This window comes from Pyrgilauda ruficollis, unplaced genomic scaffold (assembly GCF_017590135.1).
Source record: "Pyrgilauda ruficollis isolate IOZ18807 unplaced genomic scaffold, ASM1759013v1 scaffold15, whole genome shotgun sequence".
NCBI lineage: Eukaryota > Metazoa > Chordata > Aves > Passeriformes > Passeridae > Pyrgilauda > Pyrgilauda ruficollis.
This window is the reverse complement of record NW_024513654.1, coordinates 16,653,972-16,681,432: the sequence shown is the minus strand read 5'-3', so window position 1 is coordinate 16,681,432 and position 27,461 is coordinate 16,653,972. Positions and strand designations below refer to the sequence as shown.

The following is a 27,461-nucleotide window of genomic DNA, read 5'->3' as shown; positions in this document are numbered from 1 at the left end:
AACAGGCTGACAGGAAGAAAGGCAAGTTCCTGATAGGCAGTGCTGCAGCATGAGTTTGTATTTTATAACACAATAGAGGGAGAAGACATTATAAATGCTTTCATTACAAGAAAATCTTAGACCAGGAGCCGTTTTAGTAGATATCCAAAAACCTATCCAGCCATCAAGGTTTCTCTCTCACATCTTACAGAGTAAAGCCATTTGTAACTTTCAATGATATAAAGGCACTTCTGTTTCATTTGGAGGGGTTTTGTGGGGCTTTGGGGTTTTTGTTTGTTTGTTTGTTGGTATGGCACATTCACTATAAATAATTTCTAGAAAAATTTGTTCCCGAGCTGACAAAACTGTTTCTCTTGCAGGGCCTGAGTAGGAGGTCTGTTTTACCACCTCTTCCTATGCTGAGGCACTTCTGTACTGCTTGAGTTGATGTATAAACTTTTATCAGTGCTATCACTAGCCATGGAATCACTAACCAGCGTAAAAATGCTCTGTGTGGAACTAGTGCATCATTCAGTACACTGCACTAACAAACACACACTCCACCATCCTCAGGCCTTCTGCATGAAATGAACACTGTAAATATACTTGCAGATGACTGCAAAAAAATCCTTGTCAAGCTCCAAGCACAACATGAGGACAGAACCTTGTCTTTCTGTCCGTGTTATCCCTGATACGCCGCACTGTTGTATATCTCTCGTCAAAGTCATGGGCCATGGATTCTCTTCAGCTGCACACAGGTCTGTGAGTCTGAGATCCATCAGCTGGGACTATTTTCTTCTGCCTTTCTAGAAGTTGCTAAATGCTGAGACCAAGCCAGCAGAAAGTGTCCCATGCCCTCTGTTAAGCCAGTGCACTTTTATACAGTCCAAAGCTGATGTTCAGCCAACCTTCAACAGCACATACATAAATACATACCTGTGACACAGAGGTCCATAGAACAGGCACTCAGTATTTAAGATCTGCTTAGAAAAATGTACTATTCATCACTGAACTCTTAATTCCTCACAGGTGATTCTAAATAGACCAAGCATCTCAGTCGTCTCCTCTGTGTTCAGGATGTCTTATTTTGCACAATTCTTTCCACTGGCACCTCTCCAAGTTTCTGTCACACAGGACCTGCAACTTCAGGGAGTCAGGAAGAACTAAAGCAGCTCACCATTTCCATAACTATCCTTACTCCAGTGAAGCAGAGAAGCTCCATAATGGATTTTGTGTAAAGCTTCCAGTATTCTGGCTTTATTTCCAGGCACACAGGGTGTTCATCAGCTGACAAAGGTGGCAACACGTAGGATTTAATACTCTCTACTGTCTCGACTGCACAACTACAGTATTCAGAATGTACAGAAAAGTATAGCCTGAGCACATTTATCATTGAAGGTGACAAAGGTCAAAAGCTGGTTCATGTGTACTGTGGCAAAGATTAGCTCCCTGCCTTACTATGTGATTAAATGCCATTTATGAGATTACCAGACAGTCTGTTAAGCAATCCAATTACCCAGGGTTTAAGACTGTGATACAAGAAGCTTTCCACCACGTCAGTGGTTTAAAAGAAGCCTCACCTGAAGGCTTAGAAAATTACTCTGTCTTGTGAGTAATTATTTACAATTATTACCTTACTTAAAAGTCTCAGAGAAGTCCACCAAAATAAGAATGGGCTTTTAAGCTTGGGAAAAGTTTCTTTCAGGAAAAAAGTAAAATGGAAGTTTACTTAGCTATTTTACTTTTTTCTATACTTGTTCTATGAATTAATGGTTGTGAAAAATAGACTTGGCTTTCTGAATTCTGTCCCAAAGACTCCCATGCATTCATGAAACAGGAAGTGAAACACCACACCACTCCAAACTCCAAGCAGGTCTCATGTTTATTGAAATAGCTCCAGCTTAATAAACATGTTGCATATGGCTCTTGCTACACCACATACCCTCACAACTGTTAAATTAGCCACGCTGGATTCCTAGAGAAGCTTCCCTTCAGCACACTGAGTAAAGCACATCTGGCTGTGCTTTACAAAAGACTGAAGTCTCCTAAACCAATGAACCAACCATTTCATCCCTAAACAACACCTGAGAATTCCCTGAGTCTGAATTAGGAATAATAAAAAAAAATACCCAAAGAAACAAGTCCTAATTTACAACCTGTGTCTATTTCTGCAATTTTTTTTTTTTTTTTTTTACAAAATAAGTTTGCCTCAATTTAAAATGCATTATTTCCTATGACGTGTAGAAAGGCTCTTTATCCTGTTGGGATTACTGAAGAAATCTGAGTTGAATCCAACTATGGCACAGAAATTATCATCTGGACTGAGGCAACTGACTCTGGAGATTGTTCATTTGGCACAGAACTTTGATGGATCTCAGAGAAACCAAAGTCCTCTGCACAGTCAATGGAAAGAGCTCCAAAGTCAGCCCCCTGAGACAGATGTGAAGCCTCTTCCCCATTAAATGGGTCTTAGCCCCAGTTTGAAGCAGACAAATTGAGCTGTTGCAATGCTGTCAGGCTTCTCCAGGCTGTTATTTAGTTCCTAAACACAATGGTGGGGAGCACCCTGTAAGTGGTTAAGAAGTAAACAGATCTTCAATGCAGCAGATGATTAAGGGGAAAAGTCCACAGAAATTAAGTCACTCAAGCTGTAGAATTAATGCTTTGGCTCTTCTCTCACCAGCAGTAGACTGGGGGAGCTTGTTTTCTAGTTAGTGGTCAGTGCAAAACACAAGCATGTTACATCACTCTCCTTGAAAGCCAGAGCCTATTGACAAAGTTAACTGAAAGTGGTTTTGTTTGAACGTTACTCTTGTTCCAGGAATCTGCCAGGGCAAATTGCGACCTCTATCCACAGCTGGTATGTGAAACACTACAGGCTTCAGGGACACCATCAAAGCAAGAAAATGCAGCAATGAATCAGTCCCAAAACTGGAGATTTTAACTGACAGTGGTTTCTCTGGCTTCACCACAGTTCTTCTGGGCAATATTGAAAAGGGAAGTAATCTGATTTTATGTGACTGACTAAAGTAATACCACAGCAAAAAGTTACTAAGTGCTCTGTAAAGTGCCAGCACCAAATAGGTCACTTCAGTACAAGAAGTACTTCTCAAAGGTACTTAGAAATGGCCACATACTGAGAAAGGGCTGTGTTTTATGCACAGTGAAACACTTATTGTAAGTGTCAAACACCTGAGGTGCTGAATGGACTAACTTGCCTAATTTGTCTTTCAGACAGGTGACTAAATTTATGTGCACATGACATACTCTTTTTGTGCTACTGCTGTGTTTTGAGTACCATGCCACTGTGTGCAAAATAAGCAAAATACTGTGAAGAGAGAGAAATAATACTGAGAAAAAGCAACCAAATATTAATCCAATTTAGGAGTCATTGCTGGCATTTTAAAAATGCAACATCCTAAGCAATGTAGCATTATTGCCTGAAAAGTGTATTTTCTAAAAACTGACAAATTCCTGGTGAACCAATAGCCCTATCAGTTTAGAGATAACTTCCTAATCATTTTAATTATTTCATTATACATGCGGTAAGGTGCATCAAGGCCCCAGATGAAATCCAAATGTTCCCACTCTGGAATGTTTTTGTGGTAAACCAAATTAGAGATCTGAGTGAGCAGCATAGCAACATCCTTTGGGTCTGCCAGCCAGTCTTGTCCACCAGTCCACACTGCAGTTGGTACAGTCATCTCTTTTATTTTGTAGAAAGGGGGAGTAGACTGAGGAGAGGGAAAGTGAAAACAAAGCATTAGAAAAAAAAAATCTTCATTGTGATCCTACACTGCCAGCGTAACATACTAGCAACTGCAAGAATGTGTCAGATACTCATTTTCTTTCTTGGACAGCTAGAGATGGAGTCCTGGCTCAACCAAAAATGTTAACTGCAAGAGTCCTGCAATATTATAGCATGTGAAGTAGTAAAGATGTGGTTTAAGGAGTTTACAAAGACAGCAGGGTAGCAGGACCTCAGAGAATGCAAAAGTGCATTCTATTCAAGATATTTCAACTCTAATCTAAGGCCCAAAGTGACTGCTACTCTCAAAGTCTGACACTGAAGTATTTTGCAGTCACTAAGAGACAAGGGGCAAAATATTTTTGGCATTGTACACAGCAATTTAGAAACAAAAATTCATGGAGATTAAACAGACTAAAGATAAACAATACACATGAACTGACAGCCTGTGCCTTATGATGAGAAGTGCAGGGGGATCTCATGATCTAGACTGGCAGGACTTCCCCTCAAGGAAGTGTGTGCCACCACAGCTTCATTTCCAAATGTGAGCCCCACACTGACTTAGGAGTACCTCTGAGCTCTACAGTCCCAGCTGGTTTCTATTTTTGTTGTTTTGGAAAAAGCAGATCTCCATTCTGGTTATTGGATAACACCAACAGCTCTTTAGCATGCAGCATAAATACAGCACCCAGAGAAGTGCCCAAGGACTATTTTCTGTGACACTCTAGAATTATAAATGTAGGAGATGTCTACCTGGTTATAGTGAGCCATATTTGCAGCTTTGCTTCCCCAGTCATAAGCTTTGAGTTCCCCAGTCCTCACAGCCTAGAAATAAAAAAAAATGCACATACAAAGAACTCCAACACTACTACCAGAAGAGTTAAAAAGTGTAGTCATCTGGAGAACGGACAACCTACACAAGAAACAGTGGAATGCCAAATATTAACAAGAACAAATGTCACTGCTTCTCCCAGTGTCACAGGAATGGAAAACATTAACATTCAATACCATTAGACTTTGTCCCTTAAGATTTCACACTCTCTCATGACAATGGTAGAAAAGATTAAGGAAAACAGCTTAATGTATCCAAAGCCAGGATATGGAAGCTCCATGTTTACTTCTGAAATATTTACCTTGATATCTGAATGTGTATAAATAAAGCAGGGAGCTTTCTTAGCAAGCCTATTCTGCATAATTTACCATCTACTATTTTTTCAGAAACAGAAGTTTATATAACAGGGATCTGGAAAAAAAAATCTTCGCAAGTTTCTGAGCCAACCTTTGAACAGCTGTGTACACTGCCTCTGATGAGGTGACCAAATCCAGCTATGAGATCACAAGTAGTACTGACCACTGATTCCATGGAAAATGTCTCACCTGTCAGCCTGCTGACCAAGCTTCAGGCACAACAGCATCACAGGCATGAAACTGTGCACTGAGACAAACATCAAAATATGCTAACAAAATATCAAATGAAGCCAAACAGAATAGAACAGAAAATCTCCTGCTTTCCCCTGGCTAAAAATATAACCTGTAATCAAAACAGGGTTTACTAAAAGGGAAACACATACTCCTTACAGCATCTCTCTGAGGGGAGTTATTCTGCTGTATTTTTTTTTTTGTTGGTTTAAGTATTTCCAGTTCCAATATTTTCAAAGAAATAGGGAAGAAGGATGAACCACCATAAATCCTTATCATGAAAGCAGCTGCATTGAACAACTGCCATTCTAACTTCTGACAGTTCCAAATTTCACTTGGGCTAGGCTACAAATATATTTTGGCATTTTATTTCACTTAAATATCAGACACATCAATATTCTACAAACAAACCAGAAGTCATGGGCACTTTAGATTCTGGAAACCCTACCTGGCTCCAGTGGATCATGTTTTGTACAGATGTTCCTGCAGGGCAGTGTGTTGAATACACATCCACTCGGCTCTGCAACAAAATCATTAACATAGTTTACTCCTCGCTTCCTGAACAACTAACAAACTATTCCATTCCACTTAGAACTGTTATAAACAAAAGTTAACTGGAGTCATACATACAGATGAGATAAGAAGTTAAAACATTTGGGGGATTAGTTGCATTGAACAACAGAACTCTCAAGCTGAATTTTAAACTTAATAATGGTATCCCTTAAGCATTTTTAATATATTCAGTCAATACTGTGTTAGAGTTCACAATAACTTCGTTATTAAAGAAAGTCACTAGAACACACCATATTCAAATTTCTCTCATTAAAACCACATAGAAGGAAGAACAGGTTTCCACAAAGGTCATCGAGTATTCTGTGGGTGCAAACATGGGTAGCAAGCCACTTCAGCAAGAAATTCTGAGGGAGGAATTGCTTCTTTCCAAACATGTCCTACAAAATAACAAACACATAAGACAACCATGTAATTGCACAGAATGACCTATTTTCAGTTTTTATATAACAACACTCTTGAGGTAATTATTTGCATTTGCACTGGTGACAGGTGTGTCATATGAAAATCATTGATCTCCTTATCAGCATGTCATGGTTAGTGCTTCTGCTACAAATGGTGCAGTACATTAACCCCACAAAGAGTGCATGGAAACTGGGAAAATTTTGCAAGAATTTCAAACCTAACCTCTAATTCAAATAAATTTTAAATTCAATAATTTACAGTTATATTGTACAGCTTTTTGTCATCAGATTGTTTCAGGTTAAAGTATGTTAAGCTCTGCCTGCTAATTTTAAATGACTTTGTACTTGCAACTTCCTCTCTTCAAACCATGAGAGAAAAACAAGTTGCATGAGATGTGGTGACCTCTTCCTCCTGATGGGTATTTTTAAATTGTTCAAGGATTTTAAAATGTCCCACTGAATACTTCCTTAAAAGTGACACAGTTCTTTACAGATGTGACTGACCCAGGGGTTTGTCACTGTCAGGTTCTCCCTGCACTCCAGTTTTTGGCAAGTCACCATGAGAATCAAGTTCCTCAGCACAACACGAACATCTGCACAAGGCACCGATCAGCTGCTAGTCTCATTAGACAAAGTCCATTATGCAAGGAACAGGAGATCACAATGATTAGTGTTGCTTTTATGTTAACTGCCTTTAGAGCAAGGAACTAGTATTACAGACAGACTTTAAATCAGTACAAGCTAGATCAGAAGGGGGTTTATGTCACAGAACAAACAGCTCTGTGTGGGAATCTCCATGGGTGGTAGAAAGAAAAGTGATGGTTAAAAATGACACACAGCAGGGTGTTCACAATGTCTGACTTCAGGCACTTACTGCAGCCTGCCTCATTCCCCTTGATGTTAGTGGGGAAGAGGTAAACTCATCCAGAGGATGATTCACAGCATCTAAATAAAGCTGTTGCTCTTAATCACCCTCTGAAGGATCCTCTTCCAATACTAAACGGCTGATTGTGAAACAAATCTGTTAAAGTTCATGGACAATTCAGGAACTGTATTCTATATAAAGGTATCATACAACTCTTCTAAAACATAGTGACTAGTTAATCATATGATTTTCCTAGCTTAAATTCTATAAACGTGTAAATGGAAAAACAATTTTATGCCACCTATTAAGCTGTAATTGTAAAATACTACTTTAAACTGACGCAAATTGTCTCACTAGACAGTCATAAAGCTACAGAAGACACTGTTGACTTCAATAGCATCATTATGGAAAAACTGACCCAGAATCCTTATCATATGTTACTCTCTAATCCACAGCAATTAACATTCTTTCCTATGCTATTTTCAGATAGAAAGGGACATACCTCATTTGGCTTGAAACACTAAAATACAAACCTTGAGCAGCATGTCAGGAAACAATCCCAATTTTACCAGAGGGCTAGTGGCAAACTTGACTGTAGCTACTGGTGCCAAGGCAAAGAACATTTTGATTTTCTTAGCCAGCTGTGGCAAAGTTGAAAAAGCAACAAAAGCTGTAAATAATATAAGAACAATTAACAAACGTCACTGACACAAGTTAGATAAGAATTTTACCTGGTAAAATTCTACAAAAATCTATGAGAAATTGTGCAAAAGTATTTTTAAGATTAATAGTTTAACTATATTGCAGTATCTAGGATTAGGTTAAATAATGCAAATCGACCTAGTTACTACAAAGCCCAAATTAAACACAGTAATTCAGAAGATTTGCTTTCTTCCAGAAAGCAATTTAATGCTTACTAACCCTTCTTCTACAAGAAGGTCTAAAGCACATGAGCCAGGCCTTATGTGCAGCAAAATATTCTGGAAATGGGAATCTTTATTCACTGTGTCTGATGAGTCTAATTTTTTTATGCATAATTCATGGAATTTTTTTAATAGAAGCTGTACTGCCAGCTACCTGTGACTTCAATTTATCAGACCAACTTTCAAATAAACACAGAAAGATTACATCTTTTCATTTTCATGCTGACTAATATTACAGAAAGCCACTAAAAACCAAAAGCAGTAGTTCTCAAGTGCCCTAGTTTTTAATCACTAAACCACACATGTGGAACTTGATGCAATTTCAAACACAATATATTCTAATGAATGCATCTCTCCACATACCCATTGTGGTGCCCTGTGAATGGCCAACGTAAAATACTTGTTCCTGGCCAGTTTTCTTCAAAATAAAGTCCACGGAGGCTGGAATGTCATACTTAGCCATTTCATCAAAGCTACAAAGCAAAGACAAAAAGTTAGTTGTGTAAGAAACCAACAAGGAACAGCTGCACAGAACTTTCCTGCACCGATCTATTGTGTGGACATAAAGAAAAACTTCTTTAGGATGAAACAGAACTCTGATGATCGAATTTTCAGTTTTCTACTGACCACCTATGAGTTTCAGCACACCAAACTGACCTCAAAACTCCCCCTTACTATCCCTCATCTGGTTACATGTGTGAAACCACATTTAACCACACAGAAATATCCTGCCAGTCCACAATGTGACTGGATAGCAAAACAAGGATACCTGAAAACCCAGAATTCTTCCTGCTTCACTGTGAAGTGTGTGTGTTTCCTGGACCAGGTGTTCCCTCTGCTGTTTCCCAGCCATACATCATAGCCAGCATCTGCCAGCATAAAGCCAAGGCTGTTGTAATCCAAGTTTGTGATCCAGTTGCTGGCATCTGCAAGCAAACCATGCTGCAGAAACACAGCAGGCCTTGGACCTGAAAAAGAAAGAGTTTATGTCAGATTCCTGTTTGTTAAGCATTACATACACAAGAATAACTCAAGTGAGCTATTGAAAGTCTGTTTTAGATTTGCACTTGAGTATTTAATCTACTTGACTTAATCTACTAAGAACAGCAATTTGTATAATGGTCATAGTGCCATGAAATTGCATGCTTTTTCACCAAAATCTATTTTTTATCATTAAGAGTTTTAAACTAGCAACTTCTTAGTTTCATAACTTGAAGCTCAAAACAGACAAGTGTGCAATAAATAAACACGAGACAAGCAGGAGCTACAAGAAAAATATAGGTAGCCCTTACAACTGTTTCAAGACTCAGAAAAGTGGCTCAAAGACAGTGGCAGTTTTAACACTTATGAACTTTGCTCTGCTCCTACATGTGGGGAAGGCATTCCCACATATGTGCTACTGAGGTCTTTGTTTTCCAGTCAAAGCAGTGCCAAACTACTATGTTGAGCTGTGGAAATCTCTGCAACTGGTACTGGTATTATCTCTGTGCAACACCCTTCCATCACCAAAGCTCTGGCAGAACCTGACAAGCAGTTCAATAGCCAACAAAGGAATCTGTGTTCCAGAGGACTTTCTCCCCTTAATTTAACTAGTTATAAGAACCACAGTTAAGACCCAGGGAGAATTTAAGAAGACTCTCTTCCCTTCCCCATCCTGGAAAGGGACATGGCGCCTCTATGCGGAATACAGATTTAAAAATTGAAAGTTCCTGCTTCTACCTGAAGAAAATCAGTTAACATCTAATCCCTTAGGAGAAAAAAGGCCTTCAAAAACTACAAAGACCTGTCTCTGGTTCTCACAGTAGCACAGGTGTTTTGGCTTTTACTTCTGCTCTGAAAACTGAAAATAGGTGACATGACAACTAGCGCAATGCCTGAGATTACTCAGGAATTTACCTCTTCCAGTGACATACAGACTCACACAGTACTTCCTCCATTGATAATTTAGACTTGGATCTTTCAGTAGAAACAGGTAAATCATAACTCCTAGTCACCTATATCATCCATCACAGGTCATGTCCATAAATGTTTGCTGCAAGTTTCACATTCCAAGTTAACAATACTCCCCTTTTCTGGAAATCTTTATACTTGTGGCAAGGAACCTTTTGAGTGCCTGCTTTTCCCACTTTGTTAAAAAACCCACATGGCATACTGTCCAGGCAAGCAGAGCAAGTCTCCAGCAGTGCCCAGCTGGCACTGGTGACAGTACAGTGCAACATAACTATTTACTCTGCTGCGCTAATACTTTCTTGTCTTATAAACAGGACTGTCAAGCCTCACACTGAATTTCTTTCCAGTAATGTTCCACTTCCCATTGGCACCTTCTTCCCTTTTACTAAACCCAGATCAACCAACTTCTGAATTTTTGAAGAACAGGCTCTCCTCAAGCTGCTATTGCTTGTTTCATAACATTGGAAGGGGAAAACTGTTTAACTGCCTTAATGCTTTAATTCTGTTCTCATAACCTCCAATATCTGCCAGTTCCTTTTTCACTTTACCAAGCAGTCACCAGATCTCCATGTGAACTGCACAATCATATGACAAACTGACTTGCATAATAATAATGACTTTCTATCACCTGTGATCCTAAAAACCCCAGAAGGGAAATAAAAAAGGTGGGTCCTTAAACTACCCTGCATAGAACATTTTGTCCTCTTCACTACCCAAGACCCAAGAAGCTGAAGACAGATTTATTTCCATGCCCTTCTTACCCATGCTATGCAGTTGTTTTAGGGTTTTTACAATTTAAAAAAAATCCTTGATGTTTTGCTTTTAGGTTCTCTGTACATTTCCCTTTTTTTTTTTTTTTTCCCTGAAGAATGGTGGGCTTTGTTCCAAAGCACCATGTGATACATAATTCCAAGGAATTCCATTCACATTATGCAGGTATTGCAAAAGAAAAATACGGCATATATATGCAAAGTCAGCAGTAACACATCATTGGTATCTTTCTGAGGAAAGATACCAAGTCTATAAAAACTTAGGATCAACATGAACTTTGAAATCTTCATTCTCCCAGAAGCTCATACTTCCACAAATGTGGTCAGTAATCCTTGTTTTCTCAAATTAAAGCACTGCAAAACATGAACTTGGGGTCGAGGGCATGGCAAGGGGTATGTGGAGAATTCCCAGCCGTCAGGAAACTTCTGTTTACTTATGTCATCAATGAAGGATTCAACAAAACCACATGTACAAAGGCAGCCTTTTTCCTGTGGGCATCTCTGAAATTAAATACAAAGACACCTGACAGTTTTGAGGGGGCTCGTCCATGCACTGATCTTTACACATTCCTTGTGAAAGACAACAGACAGTGCAAACATCCTAACTCCTACAAATCCAACAGATAAGCTCAGGAAGGCTGTTGCTTGGCCTCTGACAGGGGAGAGGGTTTTTCCACAGGTCTCGTTCACACCCAAGGCTATAGGACAACCATAAATTTCTTTTGGGAGCTTCATGTTTTTACCTGTAATCCTAGGATTTTTTCAGTCCAAAGTATTCTGAGGCAATCCTCAGAACACATAACTTCTATGCAAATGGGCTGCTGTTATATGAATTTCTGTAGGAGCTTTTATAAGGGATGGTGGCAAGACTGATAACAAATTTAACCACTGCACAGACAATTTCAATTCCAGACACAGTGTATGAGGACAGCAAGGCAAAACGTATGTGTCTCTCTTCACATCTGTCTCATTTTTAAAGCATTCTATCATTCAGTCCTCACAAAAGCCTTTGCCCATATTGCTCCCTTGTAATGTTGAGATTACATTACCACTATTCTCTCTGTCCCCCACCTCCTCACCTGTACAACCCCTGCATCTCCTCCATGGTCTTAAACCACAGCAGTCCTTAATCTTCTTCTGGATTGTTACAGGAACAAAAGTTTTATAATGCAAAGATAGCATTTTCATTTTTTCTTTTCCCAAACAGACATAAATCTTACCTTCACTTCCTTCACGGCCTTTTCTTCCATAAGGTATTCTGTTAATGGAAAGAATATATCCATCTTCTGTTGTCACTTCATATTCCTCACTAGGGTAGCCTCTGAAGGTAATAATTTCGCTCTGAGGAGAGAAAAGAAACCATCTTGGAACCAGACTGTCAGGCTCTTCAGTCCACTAATACATGCAAAGTACCATGGGTTTCTTCTAAGCCTGGAATGTGGAATTAAAGGGTCTGGTAGTAATATGCCATCTGCCTATCAGGCAGATTTTCTTAGTAAGACATCCCAGGAATCTGCAAGGATTCCCTACACTGTCCCAGCCACACGGGGCTTACAGCGAGAAAGAAAAGGAAGTGTTGAAAAGGAGACTATGGTAACAGGGCAAAACACCAAGAGCCAGATTTGTCAGACAAAAATTGAAACTGTCTGCTCTCAAGAAAACAAGTAACGTACAAGTGAAGACAGAAGAGAGACACTGGCACCACTGCAGCATACAGAAGGAGAGAAGGATGTGCCATTTCTTACCTTTCTCCTCAAAACTTATACCGAGGGCAGAGGTTTTAAGTGACTTTGCTGTCAAAGCAAAAGGGAAAATAATACTAAAAATCCTCACACCTCTTAAATGCTCTGATTTCATTATTAGGTTTAATTTCTCGTCTCTTATGTCTTGGGCTTTATGTTATTTTACTTTGATGCAGCTCCTCTAGGGCAATGAACTTGCTATGTCATTGGTTTTATACCAACCATGCCTTGAGAAAGTCTAAGAAATGCAAGACATGATCAGAGTTCTTCTCTTAGACTGTTGGGCAAGGAAGAGGGGAAGAATTTAATTAAGCATGCTATTTATTTTAAATACATCTTAAAAGTATTCACAGTGACATTAACATTCCAAAACTATTTTAAGGCTAAGTATTATTCCAATGCTATTAGCCTTAGACTAAATTATTATTTTCAGTCCTTTATACTGTATTTACATGATCCAAGCACTTCTATTCTTATACACCTTAAGCATTTCTATCTTGAAGCATCTTCTCATACACGTGAAAAACTGGCACAGTTTAGATAGGGCAGAGGAAAGAGCAACTAATACCGGCTGTCAACAGGAAATATTTCAGGAGTCAGCTCCTGCCGCAGAAGAAGTTAAGAGAGTAAATCCCAAACGGGGAGAAAAGCAGTCGTGGGTAAGAACGCAGGAGCATGGTGCTCGAACTTCACCGTGCCCCACCAACACGCGCTTCTATAGCGGCTCCGAAAGACAGTGGCAAAGAGCCGCTAGCAAAAATCCATAGGTCTGCGTCAGAAGAAAAGCGAGAGAAAGAACAAATAAAGGCGACAGCGGACCAAGAGGACCTGGAAGGAGGAGCGGGGAAAGAGGACGTGTAACGCGTGGTGCGAGCGAACGCTGGCAGGTGTCTGCAGCCGCCGGGCTCCCCGCGCTGCCCGGCTCGCCCAGCCTCCCGCGCCGCGCTGCAGCCCGGCCGCGCCGCACACAAGGCTCGGCTCTCCCCGCCGCGGCCGCGCCACTCACGATGTTCATGTTCGTTTCGGGGTCCACGTTCCTCCTCCCGGCGGCGAACGCGCCCGAGCCGCCGATGCTCTGCAGCAGGAGAGCGGCGAGCACCAGGCCCCTCATCCTCGTCCTACGAGAGGGAGCCGGGACACGGCGGCCAAGCAGAACGGCTGCGAGCGGGCCCGGTCGAGGCTTTTGTGCCACCGCTCGGTGACAGGGGCGGGAGCAGCGGCGCGGCCGGGCCGGGCCGGGCAGGGCCGGGCGTGCCCCGCGGCTCGCAGCGCGCAGGGAGCGGCGGGGGCGGCGCTGCCGGGCCGGGCCGGGCTCAGCCCACACGGCGCGGCCCTATCGCCGGTGCCGCGCCGCGGCCTTGGGCCCGGCGTGATTCAGCGTTTCCGCAGCAATACTGTGCGAATCCTCCCGCCCCCCGGGCTCCATTTCCAGAAACCTAGCAGCCTCCAGAACGGCGCCCGTGAATTTGCTTCCCTGCCCTCCTCGTCTTCTGCATGTGCTCCGCCTCCGGAGCCCGCACAGTGCCGCCCTGCCAGGCTCTGTGCCGTGCTCCGCAGCGGGCTCCGGGCACAAAGCGGCGGCAGCAGCAGCGAGGAGGGCGGCGGCGCTCCCGTGTCCGCAGCGAGCATCCCCGGCGTGCCCCCGGGGCCGGACACCTGCGCCTGGGCACCGCCCGTCCTTCAAGGGCCCGGCCGCCGCCGCTGCTGCTCTGACACACACACATCACCGTCCGTCACCTTCGAGCGTTGTCTAAACATACCCAGCCTTATAAAAACGGGCTTCCATGCGTGCAGGGTTGCCGTCACAGCTTCCTGCAAGCCTGTGTCATCTTCATGCTCTGCGGCAACTGATTTGCAGGCACTGCATTGCACAGCTGTAATTCCCCAGAGAAGCGTGCCTGTGGTCAGGGGATATGTGACCGGGCTTGCGAAAACCTGGACCAAATTCAATCCTTTAAAATAAATATTCTGTTACTCTGCCCATTACCGTGGAGTAATATCCATAGAATCATAAAGAAAGCTGATACTAAATACACAGTGATAGAGCAAGAGGGTGTGCAGAACAGAAACGTTTCTGTTTATTTAGAAAGCATTAACATTTTAATTGAAAAATCATAGAAGCTTTCATAGCATCCCTGTGTTTTGATACGTGGATATGTCACTAGATACAGAGATACTGTACGTTCCTTTGCATTCCTGGCTGTCATTTCTTAAAGCTGTTTGATTTTAAAGAACTTTTTGAAGAACTGGGGTGGGATAATTATTGCTCAGTGATTCACGTGAGGGGTTTTTTTGTTGTTTTTTTTTTGGTTTTTTTTTGTCAAATTAATTACGGGTTACTCTTCCCTGCTAAGGAAAAACCCAAATTATAAAATGCCACAATTGCTGCTGTCAAACATAGTAATTATATGCTAACCTAGGCGAAATGGGAACCACTGTAAAATAGGATATGTAAAGGGACCCTGTAATTTACTATGGTATAGTTAATTTACATTATTTTAAAAAAGGAAAACTGCATTTCAGGCAATTGTTTGGCTGACCTAATGCTTCCAGGGGGAATTCTTTGTCAGCATGTATCCATTTCAGCTCCAAGGAAATATCCAGATTTGAATTTTCTTTCATAAAATGTGTAGATACGTTTGAAGACATTTCTTATTCTTCTGTATGTACAACCAAAGACTTTTTATTAAATATGAATGCATTTGTTGTTCCCAGCCCATTTCCGGACATGTTTTCCAAGAAGGTTCTGCATTTGCTGCTATGCAGTGCAGCTCTTCCTGAGAGCAGGCAGCCTAGCCACAGCTTGCTCTGAAGTGAAAGCAGCAGAGCTGTAGAAAGATTTCTGAATTTTCCTGTGCAGTGCTCAGCAAGCTGCAGATGGTGCAGAAAGGCTTTGCATAAGTGTTCTCTTACTTATTCTAATTTAAGCACTTTTCTGCATGTACTTTATTTAATAGGCATTTGTGTCAAACCATAGCATAGAGATGCAACTAAATTAGTAAAAAATTAAGGAAACTAGGGCAAACTTCTGCACTTCAGAAGGAAGATGCCTGCATTTTCCCACATGAGCCAAGCAGTGTACCAGGGAAAACAGATGCCAGGGACAGAAGCAGAGGCAAGAAACCCACAGATACTTAGTACCATAATAAATCATTAGTCTACACATTTGGTTTTGGCATTGAAGCAACCTTTCAAACTTTTTTTCCCCTGTAACTACCTACAACCTTTATTTTCCATTAAATACATGGATTTGTGTAGATACCCTTATCTTTTTCCTTCTCAATCCACTGTGTCTTTTTATCATCTATCAAATATCTGGTTGCTAGAATCTTGAATGATACTCCGAGTAGTAGCTGTACGAACCTTTGTCTTGAGCTCTGAAACATCAGCTCCATCAGTCCCTCCACAGACACGCACACAAACACACAAGCACACAAACAGACACTTAAATGAGACACAAGGGGGGTGGGTGTGGGTGTGTTACTAAGGCTCTCCATTTTTTTGTAGAAACCAGAAGTTCTAATATGTAAGACTGGTTTGTTGGGTTTTTTTAAAGGAGGGAAAGGGTGGAAAAGAGAAAGGAGAGAAAAGAAGGGAAGAAGAAATTTAGGGAAAGGAACAGTTATCACGTACTTATATCTCCGCCGTCATGCTGAGGGTTGTGGTTTCTTTTTCCTCTCACCACCAGATCTAGTTTGAGTAATTTTTACAAGTTTGGTAACACACTTTTAGACCTTCCTTTTTCTTCCCTGATCTGCAGCTTTAGGTTACATCTGAATTTACTATATATACTGCCATTTATTTATGTTATGATCTATTTCTTGGTTCTTTTTATTACTCCCAAAGTCAAGTTTACGAGCCAGGTCTGCATTTTTAATTTTTTTAAACTAAGCACCAATGAGTTGTTTGTTCATAGATGCTCCAGTCCCCAGGCCATTCCCATCTCTGTTGCCGTGTGTGTAGCCTGTAGCAGGCATTGCTCTTGCCAGCATCAGGCTGTAAGCTTTGCAATGGCTTTGCATGGCCTGGGGACCATGCAGGTCTGCTCAGTTTGACCTTGCCCCAACCTGTCTTCAGCTTTGTTTTGCTTGGCACACCTGTGACAGCAGTTTCTCAAACTGACTGCCTCTGTCTAATGTGACTTGTGAAAGGATAGTTGTTGTTCTGATTTTTTAAGACTTTCTAAGCCTTCTGATGTTTACATTCTTGTAGCAAACTTTCTCACACACTTTCTGTAAATAACTTATTGTTTTGCATTCTTTCATGGAAGAGGAGAAATTTGATGGACTGTTGGTTTGTCCAGTGTCATTGGAGAAGTGGCACTTTCACCCTCCAGTCCACTATCACCTTTGGAAATCTGTAAATGTTAGAATCAGAAAATAACCTCCCCCTTTTTACCTTGAGAACAGCAGCATGTTCACATCGTGTTTTTTCGTGTCTTATAGTAACAGAGAGTCGTGGGTTTATGGAGAGCAACAAACATTTCCTGTAGATGGGATACTCAGTACTCTTAAGACAATGGCATAGTGCAGAAAAACACAGGCCTGTGACACAAAAACACAGCAGCAGAGGCCTCGTGGTGTGGAGGCACAGGATGAAGGAGTGCAGACAGGGGAGGTAAAGGTTTGTAAGTATGTGTGTTATGTGGGTGACACAACATCAATAAAACAGGAGCCCACAGCATGGCACAGAATTGTGCAAAGTGTATCACCAGAGGCACCAGGGGCAAATGACCCTTGCCTAGCCTATGCAGGATAACCAGGTCAGCCCCCACTAGCCTGAAATATTCTCTTTATCATGGATGTCTCTGCCTTTGAACATAGTAAACGCTGGGAGCATTAGGAGCTGCTGCCACATTCTCCACAACAAATAGTAATACATGGCACAGAGCCAGGCAGAAACAGCGCAGCTTAGTTAATCAGTTTCAATTCCTCAGCTGCAGGCTGCTTTCGGTACATCCAGGGGAAAGATAAGTTTCACTTTCTTTTTCCCAGTAGTTTCATCACAGAGCATGTGAGGGCTGGACCAAATAAATTGAAGGCACAACAGCAGTAGGCAGCACTCCTCTGGCTTTGGGGCTACCTGAAGACAAGTGAGCAGAGAAGGAAAACCATGAGGTAAGAAAGCAATCCAGTCTCTGAAAGATACTTTTTTTTTTTCTCTATGCCACGGGAAAATAATGCTTATTATTTACATAGATGTAAGCAGTGAGGGACTTTGAGCATCTAAAAACAGAAAATATTTTACAGAATATTTAGAGAAGAACCAAAATAAAATAAGGATGTTCTTGAATGTTGTCATGTTACTGTTTCTCTAATGAGGTTAAGTCTCTGTGAGTAGAACAGAAAGTGAGAGAAATTTTGTGCATGCCGTGTGGGGATGAAATCCAGGCTGTAGCAGGTGCAGCTGGTGCCCAGCCAAAGAGGTATAATCTGTCTCTCTCAGACTTATGGTGGTGATTCCTCCTTGATTTGCCTTCTCATAATTCTGCAGTCTTTCCACTCAGTCCTTTTTTTACCCAAAAGATTTGATTGTGCAGTTGAGAAGCAGCACATGCTCTGCCCCACAGGCTCTTAGACCTGCTAGGATTTACAGGAGGGAGAGCAAGGAAGTGTTTCTGATAAAGATTTGACTGAAGCCTCAGTAACAGAATTGTGTGTCAATCCTTCTTTAATTAAGGGAAAGGACAGTGTGGACTAAAATGTCATCTCTGTGTTGTAAAAATGTCCCCTTGATTGTGTGACAAAGGCCAGTTTGTGCACCCACACAAGGACACAGGCAGGCAATGGCAGCAGGGGAAACCCAAATAACATTCTGCTCTGGTGGCTCCCAGACCCCATTTAGGAAGAAAAAGCTGTTGAATGATGGAGAGGGATTGTCCTGATTTCATCTGGTATAGAGTTAATTTCTTCTCAGCAGCTGGTACAGTGTTTTTGATTTCATTATGCCAGTTATAACACACTCACAATTTGTTTGTAGTTGTGCTTATCCTAGTCAAGGACTTTTTTGTGTCTCGTGCTTTGCCAGTGAGGAGGTGCACAAAAAAGCTGGAGAGAGCACTCCTGGGGCAGGTGAACTGAACTGGCCAAAGGAATATTCCACACTAGAGAACATCATGCCTAGTATATAAACTGAGGGAGCCACCTGGAAGGGGGCTGATTGGGGTGCAGAGACAGAGTCTGGCATCAGGCAGCAGGTAGTAAGCAATTGTGCTGTGCACCACTTGTTTTTCTTTGAGTTTTATTTTTTCTTTTTTCCTTTTATCATAATTATTAATATTTACTATGACTATATTTAATTTTGTTTCAGTTATTAAAAATTATTAAATTCTGATCTTAACCTACAATTTTTACTTTTGATTCTTCTCCCTGTTCCACCAGTGGGGGACAGGGGGACATAAGTGAGCAGCAGCATCATGCTTAGCTGCCAGCTGGGCTTAAACCACACCAGGGATACTGTATTAAGGACCAGTAGTATGTCACCAAGGTCTGGTTAATAAGGGTGTGTGAGTGTGTGTGTCTAGGGATGAGGCACCTGGGGAGAGAGAGAAGCTCCCTAACCAGCCACTGGACATCCAGAGGCAGCATCTAAGGAGCCACAGGGTTAGTGGGTGAGTGCGTGGTTTGTACCAGCAAGTGGAATGGGGCTGTACATTCAAGTGTCAGCAACTGGAGAGGCTGGTGAGATCTGGGACCCAATTCCTGGATACATTAACCATATAATCAGTATAACCATTACATAGGAATGGTGCTATGATCTAACATACAAGGATTTAAAAATGCAGGAAATGCAAAATTAAATTTATAATACCAACCATAACATGTACAAAGGTTTAAGAAATTGATCAAATCACATTATTTATAGCTTAAGGGAATTTTAAGTGATTACATCTTTTGGGTAGGCTTCAACAATTGTTCCCAGCACAGGAAATATATTCCTGAGGCCCAAGGGTGTGCCAGCTTTACTACAGAGACCAGCCCTTCATGTTATCATCCACAGTAACATGTTTCTGTGTAAGAGGCACCATCATAGACTGGCAATTAGAATTACTAAAATCACTATTCAGCACTTTGGACCTACAGCTCTCTACAGGGCTCCCTACAGCTTTGGCTTGTTTAAAGTATTGTGGACTAAGGGCGCCAAGTGAGGTATTGCCTGCCTTTAAAGTACATAATGCCTGGCTTAAAAACAAGAATAGCAAAAAGTAAATGGGGTATAAACAACTTTTTCTTTGATTTCTTCTAGTGCCATTTCCAAGGATTCCTTGAAGACTTCCCTGTTGCAGTTAGAATGTCATTTTACATGGACTTTGCTGAAGAAGCATGTAAGTCTTGAGGCCCTAGAGGAAACAATACTTAATCATATCAAGTTTTTGGCAGAATATGAGATTAGAGATTATAATTTACTCTCCTATGTAAATCACCTAAAGAATTCAAATGAGGAAGCCCTGAGAAATCTCAGAAAAGCTGAAGAAGCTATTCAAAAACGTTATCCAGATGAAATTGCCAGAAGAAGTCTTGTTACCTGGGGGAACTATGCCTGGATCTATTACCACATGCAGAGATATGAAGAAGCTCAAACCTATGTAAGCAAAGTGCAAAACAGCTGCAAAAAGCTTTCAAGTACTGCTCATGGGCAGATTCAGCTTCCAGAGATCTACGCTGAGCAAGGATGGACATTATTACGGTTTGGGAGGAATTACTTTGAGAGGGCAAAGAATTGCTTTGAAAATGCTCTGCAGAGCGAGCCCAATAACTCAGATTTTAGTGCTGGCTATGCAACAGCAATGTATCGCTTGGAAGGTAATGCTCAGTGGTATGGTGGAGAGGTAAGGCCATGCCTGGAGGCCCTGAAGCGGGCAGTGGAACTGAATCCAAAGGACACCACCGTCATGGCATTGCTTGCTTTAGAACTTCAGCGATTAAATCGAGCTGATGAAGGAGAGAGGTACATTGAAGAAGGACTGCAGAAAACCCCTGACTTTCCTATTTTCCTGCGACATGCTGCTAATTTTTACAGAAAGCAAAAAAAAGTGAACATGGCAATGGAGATTTTGAAGAAGGCCCTAGCACTGACACCAAAGTCTGCCACTCTGCATCACCAACTAGGACTCTGCTACAGATCCAAGGTACTTCAGTTGAAAAAGACAAGATACCCACCTCAAGAGGAAATGGAGAATCTCATCCAGCTTGCCATTTTTCATTTTAAAACAGCGATTGACAAAAAGCCAGTGTTTTTTTCTGCCTATAGTGACCTAGCAGGCATATATGCAATAGGCAAGAGGTATGAAGAAGCAGAAGAGATATATCAGAAAGTGCTTCAGAGAAATGATCTAGCCTGTGATGAAAAACAAGAAATCTACTTCAGTTATGGCCATTTTCAGCAATTTCACATGAAGTCAGAATCAAAAGCCATAAAATATTACATAGAATGTCTGAAACTGGAAACAGATTCCTATCCAAGAAAAAGGTCCAGTGAAGCTGTGGAGACATTATTGAAACAGAAAATTGAGAGCGGTTTAGGAGATGCCACCGATATTGGTACACTTGGACTCGTTCATAAACTAAATGGTAAGAAACAAGAAGCAATTGAATGCTATGAGGAAGCCATTGCTTTGGATCCCAACAATGAAGAATATCTGAACGCATTAGCTGAGCTACGACTTTCCATCTCAAGCTAAAGCTCACAAAAATCCTATGTACCAAAATATCCCCCAAACCAAGGAGGTTTCAACAGACTCTCGAAACTTTTGTTGTTGTTTGTTTTTCTTTTGAAGATAGACATTATGACGAAATGGAACATAGGTGGCATCACTTTCCGCTCATAACGTAGAAACTGCAGGCAACAATTGATTTGTTCATTCACTAACAGAGAGCATGCTTGGCTAACTATATATTTGTAGCTAATCTAACTTAGTCTTCAATGCTAACACGGGTATAAATGTTGTGTTTAAGTGATGGTCTGTAGAACACAGAACTTCCACGCCGAAATCAGATATTACTTTCTACTGAGAAAAAGATAAGGGAATCATATTGTAGTATTTTGTTTGTATACTTGAAGGGCATGCTTATACACAAATAAAATTTCTGAAGCTTAAGTATTTCAAAAATATCTTTCATAGAAGAAACTTTTTGTTGAAGGCTTGTTCAGTTTACTATCTTGTATGCTGTTTAATTATGAAAAATAAACATTGTTTAGCTCGTCCACTGGAAAGCTTACAAAATATGTATTATTGTTGTGAACTACTAGAGCCTGTTGAATCTATAAACTGTTGCTTCTGGGTATCTCTCTGATGACCAGCCTTCATGTTAGTATATTAAGTAAAGTGAAATAACCATTCCAAAAAATAAGAAGGATAAAGTTTTGGTAGGATATGAAAGGCTGAGCAGACAGCCCCACCCATTTATTTTCCCTGAGCTCTTAGCAAAGCTGGCTCCAGAAGCATTGCACCAAAGAATTAAACTGTGCACAAAACAACATCTGTCTAGTTTACCCAAAATACCCTATCAGGAACCACAACAGTAAACATCTGCAGAGGAAGGAAGGACATTCTTTTAGATGCCAAAGAGATGGCTACGGCCATGCTTGTTAAAAAAGCCAGGGATAGCAAACACACACAAGAAATGACCTGTACTAGACATGGAGGGGAGTGCACAACCAGAGCAGAGCAGGGCAGGGGAGCACAAGGGGCGTGTGGAAAAAGGGGTGGGTGCCCGAGGCAGCACACTTCAACAGGTCCCAGAGAGCAACCCACACTTTCGGAGCCTGGAGCACACTTGCATAAAAGCTAACAAAGGCAAAGGACAGGTCTTTTTTTGGAGATCCAAAGGCTGTCCATTGTTTCCAAGAAGGTCCAGAGATAGAGACAGAAAAGGGTGGAGTGTACAGGATTAAATATGGGGAAAAAAGGGGTGGCTCTGAGGGCTGAGGACCAATGGGAACAGGGAAAAGTGGTGCAGGGGAGGGGCAGCAAACTAGGAGAACCAATGGGATAACGGGCAGAACACTGCAGCAAATTGGGGCCAATAGGATTGAGAAAGGGAAGAACCATTCAGGAGATATGCATATATGGTAAACAGGGGCTGAATGGGGGTGGAACAACTGGGAGAGCCAATGAAACTCAAACGATTAACATGTGCCTGCAGAGGCCCATGGGAGGCAGGCTTTTCTCAGCCTGATCTGGTGTTTCTCCTAGCTTGTTTCTGCTCCTCCTGCATGCCTGTGCTGTCATTTCAGTGGCAGGACTTTGAGCCTCGGCAGGTGCCCATAGGATCTACATGGTTGGAAGAAAATGCTGAAATGCCAGAAGTCTTCAGCTGTACAACTAAATTTCAATATTGTTTGTAGTGTCCCGTTACAATTTCCTAGTGCTGTCCTTGTGTTTGATAGAGCATGGTACTCAGGGAAAACTAATGCTGTACTTCCAAAACACTTAGGAATCCTAGCCAGTAGTGTAGCATGAAGCAAACTGGCGACAGAGCCCATCAGGAAGGATGTGCACTTTAGTTTCTAGCCATCCTGGAGTGTTCCTTCACCCACAGCAGCACCCCTGTTCAGACAGGATGACAAGCTATGAAGGAGTGCAAAACACCAATGCCAGATCACAAAATACCAACAAACCTTTTTCTTCTCAGCTCTCCTTCAGAGAATCTTTCATAACACAAGCAAAAGCAATCAACTGTATATAATTGCGAACACCCTCTTCCTAAGAAACAGGAGTAAAACCCACCCTTGTTTCCCAGCCACCAGCCAGCTTCTCTCTTACACACACAGGCAACCCTGCCTAGGGAGGGAGTGGTGAGGAGGGAGAGCAGGAAGGACTGGAAACAGTTCTGACAGACCACTCCTGAAAGCTGGCGGCAACAGCAGTGGGGGCAAAGTCAGGAACTGGTGACATGACATTGGTGTGCCCAGCTGTGGGGACAAAAGGGTCTGTTAGGTGATCTCACTGCCTTTGTGAATCTTGAGGGCTTCTAAGCTCACCATCAGTGCTATGTAAACTCCACTGAGGGCATGGAGGGTGGGCGGCAGCATGGAAGAATTTGAGGAAGAGGTGGTGCAAGCCATGATGACACATCCCTTCTCCCCTCTACACTGCCACCAGGATATCTCCTAAAAAAAGAACCTTGAAGAAATAAGGATAAGATATACATTATTTTTGGGGAAAAAAAAAAATATGAGCCTGAATTTTTATGAAGAGTCATAGCAGCTCGATCTGCACAGTGAAGAAACTGTGAGACATAGTAATGGAAATAGTGTATTTGTTGTGCCTCACCTCCTTTGTACTCTGCAGGACTGCTCTGGACCACAGATGCCTGGGGATGCTCCCAGGTACCCATCCAGCCTTCTGGATTTTGCCTGTCTTGTAAATGAGGTAAAAACGTTATTTCCCACAGGGTGGTGCTGCTGCATTGCCTGCTATGCCGACATGGGGAGTAGGTTGAGTTGGAGCTTCGGGAGTTAGAGAAAATGAAACACACATTTTTGAGAAATATATGGTTTTTTCAGGCAAAACTAGAACTGCACAGAGGGTGAACACACCGGTCAATTAATTCACACCCAACTATGAATACATCACTGAAGCAGATGCTAGCAGTGTAGGGGGGAAATAACTGAAAATAACAATTCAGGAAGTATCCATTTATGACTCAAAAGCACCTTCTAAAGTATATAGAAAATATTACTGAAATACACCAGAATAATCACTAAGAAGAAGGTATTATTTATTGAGGCAAACCCCACTAAGGACTTTGCTATGCTGACCATGAAGTAGTATTACAGTTTAAGTTAAAAAAGCTCTTCTCACATAAATTTGTAACACTTTACAAAGCAATAATGTTTGGCAATATAAAATACATTCACCATATAGTAACACAGCCTTCGTCTTTCAGGAGTTAAATTATTATCCAAGCTGATAGGAATGTAGCAGGAATACTTTTTCTGAAAAAAGAGTCATTTTTCAACAGAAGGTACTTGACTTTTCCAATGTTCTTTTCACACAACTTTCCAAGGTACAATTTATTAAATGTTCCAGATTATCACTACAATATAAGTAATTTCAAAATAATTATTATTTCCCCATTTCAAACCTCATGGAATGGAGACACATGGGATAACTTCAGCCGCAGTAAGCAGTTTCACTTACTTACACTGAACTTCCATCCACTGCACAGAACAGAGCATAATCCCAGGTAGGATCCATCTGAGGTAGAATGAGATGTTACCCCCAGCCAAGTCCCACCACGCTGTCCTGGGGAGCCAGGCAGCAGTGCAGTGCTCCAGCCGAGCTCATATCCATCAATGCTTGTGTCCGTCAGGGCTGGTGGGAACATAGAATTACAGGATTGTTAAGGGTGGAAAAGACCCCTAAATCCTCAAACATGCAGTGTTCATCTGGCAGATTGTTCACAGCTAGCTCAGGTGTCTTGATTTATTCCCATAATAAGCCATGCCAGGAAATGTCCTCCATGGAGGACAGCCTGAATATTATGATCTCTGAAAAAAAAAAAAAATTGCCAGTACCATAAATCATTCTTTAAAACTATTGTGAGCCAGAGATTTCTGTAATGCATTGCCTGAAATATTTCACATGGCAGGATGAAGGTGATCTGTTCAGCCTGGGTTCTGCGGAGCAGGAGCTAGAAGTTTGGCCTGAGGCTTCACCAGCCTGGATTGTATTCCCATTTCTTCCACTTGCAGGTCATTTCCTGCTATGCTTCTTTCCTTCTGTTTCTTAGTGGGAGCATTCATGACAGGGCTGATATTTCACAGTGTGCTTTATACACAGAAGTCTTTATTGCAGTATATAAGCTTTTCTCCATTGACTTAAGTCAGAGCAGAAACAATACTGGAAAGCCCTGAAAGAATTTTACCATTTTCTATAAAAGGTCTGTGGATAAAACCAGTTGAATGTTTGCTACTAAATAAGATATTTGAAACAATAGGTAGTGCTTAAAAACATAAAGGGAAAAGCATATGAAAAAAAATCTTGAAATAATAAGAAAATGCTAATAATGTATTACACACTATAATATACTATGATAAAAATGCATATAGCATTATTCCAACAGACTTTTACAATATGCAGTTCCATAATGTGTTGTGATGTAATAACAAAGTAATTTTTGTAAATTTATTTACAGTAGTAATTTATAACTTGTTCCAAAAAATTGTATTTTTGATTGACCACACTATTCCCTACCTTTTAAAATATTAAAATATTGTATTAAGATCTCAGACATTATCTTCATCAGTACTGAATAATAAAACCAATTAATTTTTTTCCAAATGTGCATATTTTTCCTAACTCATTAAGAAACACCCATGGATAATTTTTTTTCTTTTTTTACGAATATATGTTAAAAACTCTGGGGCCCAAGAGTCAATTTTCATGCTGAACTGAAGAAAAGTTATGTCATTGGCTTTAAGAAGATTTTGCACTGCTCTTGCTTATTCTGTAGTCTATGCACATAGATCATGCTACTGGCTCTGACTACATTCCTGAAGCAGAACAGCAAGAAAGGCTTCATTTAAACACAAACAATTTTAATATGTCATATTTGAAATACACTTGGATAATAAAATGATTTGATACACATGCTATTCATATATATGTGTGTGTGTATATATATATAAATACATTATACTCCTATGGCTGTACTCTTGATCAAATTGATAAACATCAGTCTATGTTGCTTTCACTTCCAAGGCACAGAGTGGAAAAGGACACCATGAGAAGCCATTGACTAACAAAACTACTAGTTCAGTGTAAATTAACATTATTTGGACTCTGATCAATTTGTTAATGAACAGAATATGGCTTGATACAGCATTAAAACACTGAAACTATTTGCATTGTGGAATGTGAAGTTTTCCATTGCTAAAAATGTTTTCACTGTGGAAATGTAGAAAATCACAGTATTTATTGGACCATCACAACAGTAAGTTACTCCATAAGCTACATTCACTCCCTAGCTCCTGTGAAGCAGCCAACTGGAGTATATTCCTCACACAAGCAGCAGGAAACTGTCAGCAAGTCACAGCTCTTGTGTTCTGGCCACAAGGAAAAGTGACCTGGCAGCTCTTCAGATGGTACAAATGAGCAATTGGCACTACCTGAAGATGCAGCTTCTGGGTCTGAAAAAAGACAGACTTGCCACTGCAATACACAGAAACAATTCTGCCAGCATCCTCTCCATTATCAGCCCGTGGGGTGGGCAATCTCTCAGCTATCTGGTTGCATGGACTCTAAAATTCTCTAACGGGTGCTGATTTTACAAGAGGAAGAGGTTCTGTGTTTGAAAACACAAGAGCCTCTCTGGTCTCTTGGGCTGCCTTTGGGCTTCTTCCAACTAATGCAGTTAAAGCACATTTGTCTATCAGCATGCCTGTTCCCATGCCACAAATTTACTCCTCTTCACATAAGTAGAGCCACCACAGCACATTTTACACCCTTCAAGACAAGGATCAACTGAAAAATCATAAACAGAATGTCAGTGTTTAGAAGTTCAAATTTTAAAGGTATCCAGAAGAAAAAAAAAAAAAAAAAAAAAAAAAAGTAAAATTTGCTACAGAGTGTGTGTGAAAGCAGGTCTAAAATGGTATTTGAAATTAAATTGCAATGTATGTACAAAGTTCAGGCACATTGTAAAAATTAAATCTGCTCCAGAGATACTTTCAGCATAAATCAGTTTCCTGCCAGATTTTCTTAAAAAAAAAAAAGAAAAAAACGAAACCAAAACAAAACAAAAGCAAAACAAACATGATTTTGGCATTGGAAACACTCATTTGCAAAGAGTTTCATGCAAACTGATAAATGCAGAGTTTTTTTCATGGTGTGTGTAATTAGTCCATTGAAACATACTAGACCACAAAATGAAAACGTTTGGGTCATTAATAATATTGTTAAATGTAAATGTTATTGTTCAGTTTTGGTGACTGATCCCTGTGGAGTCAACAATGCATTTCAAATAAATCTGTGAACACTTTTATCTACACACTCTATTTTCAGTCTAGCTTTCTTCTATTACTGCATTAACTTGGTATTACTGTTGCTCTATGTAGATTTAAGCCAACTAAAACACAACAGAAC

The 27,461-nt window shown here is 41.0% G+C and overlaps 2 protein-coding genes across 3 annotated transcripts; one reads left to right on the top strand and one right to left on the bottom strand.

The window, feature by feature from the left end:
- Window positions 1-1,843: 1,843 nt before the first annotated feature.
- On the bottom strand, window positions 1,844-14,242 carry LIPA (lipase A, lysosomal acid type). Of its 2 annotated transcripts, none has more exons than XM_041461211.1 (9): window positions 14,131-14,242; window positions 11,849-11,969; window positions 8,678-8,876; window positions 8,272-8,381; window positions 7,519-7,655; window positions 5,950-6,096; window positions 5,595-5,666; window positions 4,481-4,552; window positions 1,844-3,713 (listed from the first exon to the last, which is right to left on the bottom strand). In XM_041461211.1, exons 3-9 carry the CDS (start codon window positions 8,785-8,787, stop codon window positions 3,474-3,476), a joined length of 888 nt encoding a protein of 295 aa, XP_041317145.1. In that variant the 5' UTR covers window positions 8,788-8,876; window positions 11,849-11,969; window positions 14,131-14,242; the 3' UTR covers window positions 1,844-3,473. The 2 variants fall into 2 exon arrangements, with proteins under 2 accessions (XP_041317145.1, XP_041317144.1); XM_041461210.1 differs by lacking the exon at window positions 14,131-14,242 and adding an exon at window positions 13,377-13,918.
- A 3,155-nt stretch (window positions 14,243-17,397) lies between these two features.
- LOC121350358 (interferon-induced protein with tetratricopeptide repeats 5-like) lies at window positions 17,398-21,467 on the top strand. The gene is made up of 2 exons (XM_041461631.1): window positions 17,398-17,487; window positions 19,616-21,467. The coding sequence occupies exons 1-2, from the start codon at window positions 17,483-17,485 to the stop codon at window positions 21,048-21,050; spliced, it is 1,440 nt and encodes a 479-aa protein (XP_041317565.1). The 5' UTR covers window positions 17,398-17,482; the 3' UTR covers window positions 21,051-21,467.
- Window positions 21,468-27,461: the final 5,994 nt, after the last annotated feature.

Coding starts and splice junctions, on each gene's coding strand:
- LIPA (XM_041461210.1), bottom strand. CDS start 13,481: ATGAGGGGCCTGGTGCTCGCCGCTCTCCTGCTGCAGAGCATCGGCGGC. Junction 8,877..11,848: donor AGGCCGTGAAGGAAGTGAAG/GTAAGATTTATG, acceptor TTTCTTTTTCAG/GTCCAAGGCCTGCTGTGTTT. Junction 4,553..5,594: donor ACATGATCCACTGGAGCCAG/GTAGGGTTTCCA, acceptor TTTTATTTCTAG/GCTGTGAGGACTGGGGAACT.